The sequence below is a fragment of the Trachemys scripta genome, chromosome 14 (assembly GCF_013100865.1).
Source record: "Trachemys scripta elegans isolate TJP31775 chromosome 14, CAS_Tse_1.0, whole genome shotgun sequence".
Taxonomy (NCBI): Eukaryota; Metazoa; Chordata; order Testudines; family Emydidae; genus Trachemys; species Trachemys scripta.
This window is the reverse complement of record NC_048311.1, coordinates 41,307,657-41,320,025: the sequence shown is the minus strand read 5'-3', so window position 1 is coordinate 41,320,025 and position 12,369 is coordinate 41,307,657. Positions and strand designations below refer to the sequence as shown.

The following is a 12,369-nucleotide window of genomic DNA, read 5'->3' as shown; positions in this document are numbered from 1 at the left end:
CCACAGCCCCCTTGGGAGGTCAGAGCCCTGTCTGCCTCCCAGCCATTCCACCAGCCAGCTCCTGAAACTCTCCCTTCAGTGACCCCTCCCACCGCCTTTGTTCAGTTTCCTGGGCAAAGGTGTCACCTGGCCTCTAACCCCTTCCTGGGTTCTCATGTTACATGCTCAGGCATCTTCCCTCAAGGCCAGTCTCCCATCCCCCAATGCAGACTGTCCTAGCCAACCTCCCTTGCCTTCCCAGCCAACACTCCCCACTCAGCATTCAAAGACCACATTAAGAACAGTCCCAGTTCGTCACAGCCTGAACTAAGAACTTTGCCATTACTGTATGTAATTGATTCCATTTAACCAATTCTAAGTCTCATCTATATCTTTTTCCTTTTATGAATGAACCTTTAGATTTTAGATTCTAAAGGATTGGCAACAGCGTGATTTGTGGGTAAGATCTGATTTGTATGTTGACCTGGGTCTGGGAGTTGGTCCTATAGGATCAGAAGAACCTTTTTTCTTTTACTGGGGTATTTGTTTTCATAACCATTTGTCCCCATAATGAGAGGCACTGGTGGTGATATTGGGAAACTGGAGAGTAATTGTTCGTGTGACTTGTGGTTAGCCAGTGGGGTGAGACCAAAGTCCTCTTTGTCTGGCTTGTTTAGTTTGCCTTAGAGGTGGAAAAACCCCAGCCTTGGGCTGTAACTGCTCTGTTTAAGCAATTTGTCCTGAATTGGCACTCTCAGTTGGGTCCCGCCAGAACCGCATCGTTACAGGGTCCCACGCTTTTCTTGCAGCGGGCTAGGGCATCATTCCTTGTCCCTGCTCTTGGGGCACCAAGGGCCCTGCTAGTGGCCCAGGAAGGTGGTAGAGAAGGGAAACAGGGAAGGGATCTGGGTCTGAGCCCCAGCCCCTCTCAACCCCTGCAGGTTTCTAACCCTCCTCCCCCCCGATTAGGGTGACCCTCGGTCCTTGACGCTGGGGAAGGGAGTCTCCCTGCTCTGCTGGGACAGGGTCTCCCTTCCTCCAATTCTCTGGACTTTCAAATCTCAGCAACACACCTCGAAATTCCAGTCCTGTCTCCTTCCTCACTGCCCCGTCTGCCTGAAGCAGGGAGCAAGGGGGGGTTATTAGGTTCCTGACAGGGCCTAAATTTGCTACAGACACTTCAATTCACCTACAGGGAACCATGCCTTAATTAGGCTGCTGTGTGACATTAGGTTCCTGACTGGGTTTTACTTGGCTACAGCTGCTTCAATTAGCCTGTGGTAGCCTTCCCTAGTCTACAGGGAACCACCCTTAAATAGACTATAACTCCCCTCTAGCACTCTCCCACTACTCTCTGGCCCTGCTGTATCACACATCTCCCTCTCCCGCCCCGCCCCCTGGGTTGGGCTACTTGGGACGAGAGACAGTGTTGTCGTGACAGGCCATCCCCATTGCCGTGTTGGCTTCCGGCTCTATGTTGGATTCAGAAGTGGAAAGGTTCTAGGGATAGAAGCCATCTAGTCACTCGTGCATTCCTCTCCTTGTTTGTGTGCATCCATTGGAGTGGGGCGTGGTCCGTCACAAGGGTGAACAGCTGCCCAAGCAGGTAGTGCCATAGCGTCTCCATGGCCCATTTAACCGCTAGGCACTCTTTTTCTCCTACGGCGTACCGTTGCTACCTGGGCAGGAGCTTCTGGCTGAGGTAAAGGATTGGGTGCTCCTCATCCCCCACCATTTGTGAAAGGACCGCCCCAAGTCCTACCTCCGAGATGTCTGTTTGTAGAATGAATTTCTCCTTGAAATCTGCGGCTGTGAGCACCGGATGACTGCAAAGGGCCGTCCTTAGGTCTGTGAAAGCTTCATCCACCACCTTGGTCCACTTAACTATCTCTCGCCCCCGAGCTCTTATCAGGTCCATCAGAGGCACTGCCCTCGTGGCGAAGTGAGGGATGAACCGGCGATAGTACCACCCACTATCCCTAAAAATTCTCTGACTTGCTTCTTGCGGATCGGGATGGGCCATTCCTGTATTGCCTCCACTTTATTCCATTGGGGTTTCATCAGGCCCCTTCCGACTACATACCCAAGGTATCTGGCCTTGGCTAGCCCTATTGCACATTTGGAAGGTGCTCAACCCTGGAGGACCTTCTCTCCCCAATGCGGATGGATTTATGGCCCAGGACTGGCAGACCGAACAGACTTCCTGGCATCCCACCCCACCCCCAGGAAACATGCAAAGCAGGGCACATTCTTGCAGCCCCACCACAGACGTGTCTGACAACGACTCCAGGTTGTGCCTGTCAACGTGGCACATGCCTGCGAGAGCTGGGAAGGGGCCTCTGACTTCCGGCAATGGGCCAGGCCCCGGGCTGACGTTACCGGATCAGCAGTGAGTACAGAACTGGGATTTTACTCCTCTTTATCCCACCGAGCTTCCCCTACAGTGAACCCAAGTTCTGCCCGTGTTCAGGACATGCAGCTTCCCTGCCGCTGCCTCGGTCTCCCCAACACGGCCTTCTGGCTTGCGGGGGTGTTTGGCCCCCCCAGAGCAGAACTCCCCCAGGAATAGGGGTCTGTCTCTGCCCCATGGCCCCACTCAGAAGCTCCCTGCCCCTGGCTAGGCCAATCTCACATGCAGACACCCTCGTTCCAGAGGGGATGGGCCAGCACCTGAGCCTCCTTCCAGAGCCACGGCCCGTGCATGCCGGCTGGCTGGCTCTCCCCACACTAGCCCTTGCTGAGATGCCAAGTGCCCCTGGCAGGGCAGCATCGGGGATTGGCCCCTGGCCGGCTGCTCAGACACAGTCAAACTCCCTTCCAACACACAACACATCCTGGGGTCAGGATGCTTGGCCCAGGCCTGGCCCAGGCAGTGACAGAGGGAAACAGTTCACCCCCTTCCTCTCCATTCTCCATGCCTGGGCCCGTCTCTCCAGCTGGCCTCTGGCCAGGACCATTGGGGTTTTTTTTTAATTACTCAGCAAAGCCCTTGCAAGTTCCCCAGACATTCACTGGGTGAGAGCCAATTCTCGGTTGTCTTTGGACTGGACCCACAAGCAGATGCCGTTCTCCAGAGTGCAGGCTGAGCTGGGTGCCCTGGATTTACCGCCTGTGCCATCGCCCTGCTCTGCAAACATCCCCTTGCCAGTGCCAGGCTTTGGGCCTCCGCCCTTGTGGGGGGCAGAGTGGGGGGCACCAGGCAGTAAAACCCCTCTGGCTTGTGGGACCAGTTCCACAGCCGGATTGAGCTCTCCAGAACTCAGACTGGCCGGAGGTTAAACAGTAACTGGATGGAGTGAAGTCGATTAACGGCTGGTGCCAGCCTGTGTCAGCAGAGACCTGGCTTCTCGCCCTGCAACCCCACAGCCCCGGGTGAGCGCCCCCCTCCCTTAGCCTGGCAGCGAGTGGCAGACGCGCGCCCCCTCTTGGCCACTCACCAGAATGCTGTGAGGGGACCCAGCCACTGGATCTGGGACTCTGAACAGAGCCCAGACCCAGGTTCTGTCTTGGGGTCCCCGGGCACACTCTTGAGGTGCAGCCCCTCTGCCTAGCACCTGCCCTGACGGCTTTGACACATGGCGCCCTGCCCAGCCCCTGCAACCGGGGCTGACCCCTCAGAATCTCCTGTAGCTTAATCACCCCTCTGGCAGAGCTCCACCAAAAGGTGGGAGCCCGCGAAGGGCCCGCTTCATCGTCCCCCCTGGGAGGTGCAGCACAGACACACAGACACTATGCACAGAGTAGACACAGATCTACTCACCCCTCCCTATTCAACCCCTGCCTCAGTTTCCTTCCTGCTGTGGACTGGAGACATCTGGAACCACCAGGCTTCTGTTGCCATTCATGGCTTGTGATCTGAAACATGGGGCCGGGCCTGGGGGTGGGGGAGGTGCCCTGTCACTGTGAGCAGAAAATTCTCACCTAAAACCCTTGTTGGAAACAGAAAACCAGGAAAGTCTTTTCTTCTGGAAGTGGGGCTGGGGAATAACCTGGGCTGGGGGAAGGGGGGGATGAGACAGGGGAGAGTAGGAGGGGGATGTGTCTGGTGACAGGGGATGTCTGACCACAATGATGGATTACTTGGGCAGCTGGGCCAAGCACTCATCACACAACTGTCACTGCTGGGATGTTTACAGGCATTAGCACGGGTCCCTCTACATGAGCTGAGAGTCACGCCTCCCAGTCAGGGCTGCCCGATGCCAGGTGTCTGGTTTTCCACCAGAACACTTGGTCAAACAGGGACCCTGGTGGCTCCGTTAAAAGTCTGGTTGGTGGTGCAGGCAGGCTCCTTGCCCGGCTCCGTGCAGTTCCCGGAAGCAGCTGACATGTCCCTGCAGGGTGCGGACTTTAGGCACAGGGGCGGCCATGGAGGCTCTGCACGCTGCCCCTGCCCCAAGCGCTGGCTCCACAGCTCCCATTGGCCAGGAACTATGACTACTGGATCTGTGGACAGGAGCAGCACGTGGAGCCCCATGGTTGTGCCACCACCTAGGAGCTGGAGGAAGATGTCGCAACTTCCTAGGAGCCGCCTGAGGTCAGTGCCACCCAAAGCCCGCTCTCCGAACCCTCTCCCGCACCCCAACCTCCAGCCCGGAGCCCCCTCCCACACTACAAACCCCTCATTATTGCCCCCACCCCAGAGCCCAAACCCCCAGGCCAGAGCCCGTACGCCCTCTCACACCCCAACCCACTGCCCCCACCCCAGAGCCCGCTCCCCAACCCCCACTCCCACACCCTAAGCCCCTACCCCAGCCTGGATAAAATGAACGAGTGAGCAAGGGTGGGGGAGAGCGAGTGAGGGGGATGGAGTGAGGGGGGGCAGGAGCTTGGAGATGGGGCAGGGAAGGGGGTGGGTCAAGGGTGTTCAGTTTTCTGCTATTAGAAAGTTGGCAACCCTGCAGTTGCTGTGCAGACACTTACCTGTCACATCAGTCACGTGTGGGCACTGGCTCTGTGCACACACTGGTGGGTTGTCATTTCCGTGGCTTCCTTCAGATTTGTGCTGGTTGTTAACTCCCTTATAAACCTCACAAATGTTATAGATCCAAATTTAGAGAGGGGAAACTGAGGCACCCAGACAGGAGGGGACCTGCCAAAGACAGTGGCAGAACTAAGGCTAGAACCCAGGTGTCCTAGCACCCAGACCCAAGTGTCACCCCCAGGATCATTTTTCCCACCCTCGCAGTGGAAGGGCCGGTGTCTGGTCCGTGCCCTGAACAAGTTCAAAAAGCAAAATTTAACCAGGGGCTGGACTCTGCCTGGATTAGGTGCAGCAGCTGTGACACCAGAGCTAGGGTTGTGTGCAACACGTTTGTGTTTGGACAGTGGCAAGGATGGTTGAATATCTCGTGTTGTTGAGTGAGTTCTAATAAAACAAACCCTGGGTTGTACTGTTTGGCCCATGATGGACTCTGTGTGTGTGTGTGTGTGAGAGAGAGAGAGAGAGAGAGACATTTGCAGATATCCTAGTTCACAGACCAGATCTATGATCTCCAAGGATACCATTTTTAGGTACTTGTATTTTTTTTAATACTTTTTTGTGCCTCAGTTTGAAGCTGCCAAATGTCCAAGCCCCAGGTCTCTAAGGTGATAGAAGCCCCTCTGATCTGCTGCTGCCCCACCCTGTCTGTCAGACTGACCAATCCAAGGTGGAGGCTGAGATTTCTAACCACTAAGCCACACTCACACAAAGCTGCAGGGAGAAGCCAGGATTCCTGGGTGCCAACATGCTACTGCTGACAAGTGAATGCTTGGGTAACCCACTGAGACAGCACTGCTCACGTCCTTCTCCGGCTGGGTCAGTTACGGTGTGAATCCCTGACACACACACGTCAGGTGTTTGTCGCACGCTTTGCCTGTGGAAGCCCCGGCGTGGGTCTGTGATCGGCCTCCTGCCCCACACACAGACCCGGGGAGTCTGTGACAAGGCTCGCCTGGGAGCCTGGCGTTGCTGGTCCAGTCCCTAGCGTTGGCCACGGTGGCAGCCAGCCCTGGCAGGTGTCCCTCGTCAGCCTGCTCCATGGCAGTGAGGTTTGGTTCATGCAGGAGGGCAGGGGGAGAGCCCGGGCAGATCGGCTGGTACCACACAGACCCAGCTGCTCCTGGCCACAGCCAATTTCCCTGAGCGCTTTGGGAGGTGAGTGATTGTGGAATACGTCCCCAAACTGCCCGGCTAACACAGCCCCTGAGCAGTGACCTCTCTGCTTATATCTCCGTTACAGCAGCCTGTCCCACAGTCACACACAGCATGCACTGGTACCATCCTCGTGCCTGAACCCAGTAGAGGTCACTGCTGGTTCTGCCTTCCCTGCAGGTTCGGTGGAGCTGGGGATGGATTGTTCTTGGGTGTCTGTCCAGGAAGGCCGTGAAAGGAGAGTTTGGGGCAGCATTGTGGGCAATGGGAAGGAGGGGAGGGATGCACAAGTCTTTCCCTGTCACTTCCTTGTAATTTTCCATTAAATAGAATTCGTTCTGATTGCTACAATCCCTTCCCTGCGCATTGCCCAGATTTTAAAGATTTATCGGGTTTCTCTTGTGTTTGATTAGAGCCGCCTTCACGGAACAGAAACCTGTTTCTTCTCCTCTGAATTGTCTTATGAAGCCCGGGCTTTAGCGACAGGCACCTGACCCTAGCCGTGGCCTTTGTCACACACCTGTCCACGTCAGCGGATCCCGGCCTGGTTAACAAGCCGGTGAATCTGGCTCAAGGAGAGAAGCTGAAGAAACGAACAGGCGTGTACGACTCACCAAGCCAGGGCAGGCCCAGGTTTCTGTCTAACTGTCTCTCCTGCCCCCTGTTCCCGTCCCCCATCCCCAGCGCAGCACCTCAGAGCCTCCAGCCACTGACTGGAGCCTCGTCCCGTCAGTCCGGGGGGGTGCAGGTCCCCGCGGAGTGATGGGGCACCTACACGTCCCACTGCAGGTGGACGTGCACCCAGCGCTAGAGCCAGAGCGCTTTGCCCAGCAGTTCTCGTGGTGTGGACCAATCTCATGGACCCACCCAGAGCACACAGGGCAGATCTGCCCCAACCCCCTCTCAGCCCCCGCTGAGCTCCCCCTCCCCCTCCACCTCCCTTCTGATCCAGCCAGTGCGGGGCTGGCAGGAAACATGCAAACGGGGGTCTGCCCATTGTGTTTGTCATGTGTCTACCTTCACATCACCAGCAGATGGCAGCACATGGCCAGGTTCATCCATAGCGGTGCTGGGTGTCTGGCAAAGGCTGCCCTGCCTCACTCCCAAGGGGGTGACTCTGTGCCTGGGGTCTGGGCTCAGGCAAAAAGTGGGGGCCAGGCCTGGCCCAAGGAAGGGGGCACTGCCAGGGAGACTGGGGGGCCTCCCACACTGTGTAAAGTCCAGAGGCACGGACAGAGAGGAGACAGACAGACACAGGGACAGAGACACGAGACCCCAGGAGGCTCCGACAGTTTATTGGTGTTAATCATTCAAAATCACAGGCCTTGAGAGAAGAAATGTCCCACCCCCTGCATCCCCCAAATCTTCTGATGGTGCCCCATGCCCTACCCTCCCCCCTCCCCCAACGGTACCCCCTGGCCCGCCATCCCCCCAACCCTCCAGCGGCGCCCTCAACCCCGCCGTCCCCCACGCCCTCCACGCCCTCCACGTCCCCCGCGGCGCCCGCCGCCCCGCCGTCCCCCACGGCGCCCGCCGCCCCGCCGCCCCCCACGGCGACCGCCGCCCCGCCGTCCCCCACGGCGTCCCCCACCCCACCGTCCCCCACGCCTCCCATACCCTCCACCCCACCGTCCCCCATGCCTCCGACGGAACTCAATATCCGGCCATCCCCCCAATGTTACAATGTCACCCCCTGCCTCGCTGTCCTCCCAGCCCTCCAGTGGTGCCCCCTGCCCCACCATCTCCCCAGCCCTCTGAAGGTGCTCCCTGCTCTCCCCTACATCCTCTGCTCTCCTCTCTGCCCCCTGCTCTCCCTCCTGCCCTCTGCCAGGTAGGTGCAGCGGCTGCCTCATGGCTCGCATCTCGTCCAGGCAGGCGTTGGTGTCGGTGTTGGGGTCGTTCCCACTGCAGTCCCTGCAGCCCTTGGTGTCACAACGCAGCAGGGGCACGTCGGGCAGCCGGTGCCAGGCCTCCAGCAGGCTTTGGGGATCCAGGTCCCGGTCCTGCCGGTAGATCTGCCGGAAGACGAAGGCCTTGTAGTTGTGGTCGATGGGGCGGAAGGTGTCACTCACCATCTGTAGGATGTTGTGGGGCCTCTTCACCAGCAGGCACGTCCCCGCGCAGGGCGAGCGGACGGTGAAGAAGATCAGGCAGCTTCTCTCATTGTAAGGCCAGGCCAGGAGCTTCTGCACGGGGCTGTTCTGGTCGCCCTGGAGCAGGTGCCACTCGGCGTGCTGCCCCGTCATGCCCAGGCGCTTCATCCGGGCAGCCACAATGGGCCCTTCGTCTGGGTCATACAGGCTGTCCTCTGGGTTAATGGCTGCCTGCATCTCCCACAGTTTGTTCCTGGGCTGCACCTGTTCCAGACCAGATGGGTTCTCACAACTGGCTTTCTCCAGGCTGACGGCGAAGGCGTATTCAACAGCCAACCCATCCCTAAGGGAAGGCAAAGCAAAGGGCAGTGAGGGGACGCGGGGCTCTGAACAGCTCTGCCCCCAGCCCTGAACGGCAAAGTTGGGCTGGGTCACACATGGCGCCGTCACTGGCCGGTTCTAGGCTCTCAGGGCTCCAGCCTGGGTCAGGGGATATTTGCTCCCTGGGAGAATGAAATAAACTTGGAGGGCGGTTTTAAAAAGAAACTGCCACAGGTTTCATCAGGAATCATTAGCCCAGTGTGAACTTTGGTCCCTCAGCACCACAGGGCTGAGTGTTATCGCTTGAGCTCCAGGAGCAAGCCGGAGCTTTTACACGGAGCCACCCCAAGAGAGGGACGTGACACACAGTTGGCCCCGGGACACACAGCGATTTGCTGGAGAGCTGAAGAATACTGGAGATCGGGGCTCCTCATTTCTCCCCCCAGCTCTGGGAGGGGACTGTGATTCTGATTAAAGGGAGGCTAACAGTGGCACATATATATGTAGCACATTCAGTGTGAAAGGCTCTGTGTCTGCTACGTTAGAGAGCTGGGTTCTCATCCCACCTCTGCCTGAAGTGGCCTTGTGCAGCCGAATTGGGGAGGGTTCGGGGCTCATAACTGACTGAGGACAGGGCACTAATCTGTAAGGTCTGAGGCCTTTCTCAGCAATAAGTAGCGGCAGCCAGGAAACAGAGAATCACATTCCTTCTAAATTATAAAAAACAATGCAACATGGGGCTTTTAAGGAGGCGCTTCTGTCCTAACAGTCCCCACCATCACCAGGTCTTAAGATCTTTAATCAAAACTTTGTTTGACAGCATTCAGCAGTCTGGCAAGAAACCATTTATCAGCAGTTGTCATTGTTCAATCTGGACGTCTATCGTTTTGCCTTTATAGTCCCCCACTTCTCTACTGTTTATCTAGATGGACTCTGTCTGGTTCTTTGATGGTTTCTGTCAGTTGCATGACTAATTGTGCAAGATTTAAATCAACGAAGGTGGCTGGTTACGATTGGGTAAAGAATTGTTTTGTAATGGGCTAGGATGGGTGAAAAACACGATGTTGCAGTATTTCAGTTTACAATGATTGGGTCAGGTACAACTGAGCAGGACTCAAGTTTCACTATAGAAACTGGGGTCCAAAAGGAAGTTCGTTGGACACTAACTCCAAGGCACAGGCCAATATCAGAGCTGCCCGACCTCAGCACCCCGCCAGCCCTTAATGCAGCAGCTGGAGCCCCAGATGACCTGACACTGGCTGGCCCCCAGGAAAAGTCCGTCTGCCTTATTGGGAGTGGTGAGCATTGTCTGCTTCCCCTGTGTGTTCTGTTTGGGTAACTGTTTGTAAATAGAGGTTAAGGATATGACTGTACATGGCTCTTTCACTGGTAAAAGGCCCCACAAACCTGCAGAAAATTACGCCCTGAGCCCTAGGAAGTGGGAAAGCGCGCGAGTACCTAAATGAACCGGGTTACGCCTTGAGCCCACAGAAGGGTAAAGGTGGGTGGAGTGTGCAGGTAACAAATCAGTACCAAGGGCTGTGATGTGCGCTAGACAGCAGACATGGGAGCAGAGCTCCTGGCTCCCAGCCCAGTGCACCTTCGCCTTAGCTACAATCTACTGGGAGGGAATCTTGCTCTGGGTGGACACAGCATGGGCTTGGGGGAGCACAGGTGTCACCTCTGGGGGCAGGGTGAGCCCTTAGACCTTCATCCTCTAAGCTGAGCTCCCCCTCCCTCTGCAGCCCCCAGCCTCTGCAGCAGGGGGTGTGAATGAAGCTGGGTTCATGGTGGTTTGTCCTATTATAGGACCTGAGCGTGATCATGAATATTCATGCTAATGCTCAGCCTCCCATGCCCAAATCTAACCTCCTCAACCTGATAATACTTGGGGGGCACTTATACACCAGGCCAGATCTTTTCAGAGTCCTGGGTGCAAGGTATCTGGTCCTCATTTATTCCAGCAAACACATGACTACTGCTGGGCATATTTTTTCTGACAGAACAGTTTTCTTTAGGGAAAGGCTGATTCAACAAAATCTGAATGTTCCAATTTGTTTGGATTGAAACATTTGGTTATGACTTTATTTGTTTTACTTTTGTTATGTTATATTACTGTTTATAATATACAGGTGGAAACATCTTTCATATTATATTATATTATATTATATTATATTATATTATATTATATTATATTATATTATATNATATTATATTATATTATATTATATTATATTATATTATATTATATTATATTATATTATATTATAAAGCAGGAAACTCAAGTTGCTAAAGCTGAAATGGAAATATTTTGATCTTACTGAAATGAAATATTCAGATATGGTCCAACTGAAATCTGTTTTTAATTTTTCCAAAACAAAATTTGGAATTCCCGTTCCGTGGAAGTTTTCAAATTTTAGTTCTAATTCAGACTGAAAAGAAAATAGAAATTTCAGAATTTCCGAGGCAATTGGAATTCCAGTTTCCAACCAGTTTTCAACAATAGTAATGAGACCCACCCCCTACCCCCGTGCACCCCTAGAATTACCCCTCTCCCAGCTCCAGGATCCATCTCCCCCTGCACCCCAGAATCACCCCTCCCAGCTCCAAGCCCCAGCTCCCCCTGCACCCCAGAATCACCCCTCCCAGCTCTGAGCCCCAGCTCCCCCTGCACCCCCAGAATCACCCCTCCCAGCTCTGCCATGCACTGAGCCACCTGTGCCATAGAAAATCACAGAGGGCAAATGTGAAGCATCTTCCCCCCTTTTTTCCTTCATTTACCACCCGGGAAGGGCAGAGGGGTCCCAGCCAGATGGGAAATGCCCCACTGGGGTCTCACTCACTTGTTCACATGATCCCCAATCTCTCTGCGCGTGGCCGGGTCGATGCTCCCGGTGGTCTCTGGCCCAAAGCAGAGGAGAAGGGGCAGCAGCAGGAGTCCAGCCCTGGGCATCCATCCCGGCACCTGCACAGGACCCCACAGTGTCAGCTCCCCTGAGCCTGGGCACAAACCCAGAACCACCCGACCCACATCCCCTAGCCCCTGATGCGCCACCGACAGGAGGGGGGGCAGAAGATAACCCCCTGGAGATTGTTGGGGTGGGGTGTGAATGGCAGACAGGTCTTCCATGAGGCTCTATGGGCCAGGAGTGGGGGGAAGGGAGACTCACCTGGGATTCCATAGGGCAGGAGGAGGTGGTGGGGATTTACCAGGGTTGCCATGGGGCAAGAGGTTGGGGGGACACCTCACCAGGGTTGCCATGGGGCACGAGGTGAAGGGCAGCGGGGACTCACCAGGGTTTCCATGGGGCAGAACGAGGTGGGAGGGACTCACCAGGGTTTCCATGGGGCAGGAGGAGACAGGAGGGACTCACCATGGTTTCCATGGGGCAGGAGCAGGAGGTGCTGTCTCTCACTGACAGATGCTCTCACCAGATCCCCAGTGATGGGCTCTCAGCTCCCAGCCCCTCTTCTTATAGCTCCATTCCCCCCCACCCCCCACATGCTGCAGAGGGGTGGTGCCCACTCCTGCTCTCCCCGTGACTAGCCCGGAGCAGGGGAGGTGGCACTAGGTGGGACTTAGCTACTTCATTCAATATTGCCTTGAAAGGAAACTCCAGGGGGCTGAGCCAGGAGGGGTGGAGTAGACAGGGGAACGGGATGGGAGGTGACAAGGGGCAGGGCAGACATGGTGGAGGATGGTAGGTAGCAAGGGCACTGGGGCAGATGGGGCAGGAGATGGGAAGTGATGAGGGCCAGGGGAGATGGAACTGAGGGATGGGGTATAGTGAGGGCCAGGGCACACAGCAGTGGGGGATGGGCGGTGGTGAAGGCCGGCCAGGG

The 12,369-nt window shown here is 55.9% G+C and overlaps 1 protein-coding gene across 1 annotated transcript in view; it reads right to left on the bottom strand.

Moving 5' to 3' along the window:
* The window catches only part of LOC117887112, a 21,030-nt gene extending 9,531 nt beyond the window's left edge, over nucleotides 1–11,499 (bottom strand). Inside the window, exons 1-2 of the mRNA XM_034789354.1 lie at nucleotides 11,370–11,499; nucleotides 7,709–8,548 (exon numbers count right to left, since the gene is read on the bottom strand). Of these exons, the coding sequence (XP_034645245.1) occupies nucleotides 7,709–8,548; nucleotides 11,370–11,479 (950 nt within the window). The 5' untranslated portion in view covers nucleotides 11,480–11,499. The remainder of the gene's footprint in view (nucleotides 1–7,708; nucleotides 8,549–11,369) is intronic.
* Between the last annotated feature and the right edge of the window lie 870 nt (nucleotides 11,500–12,369).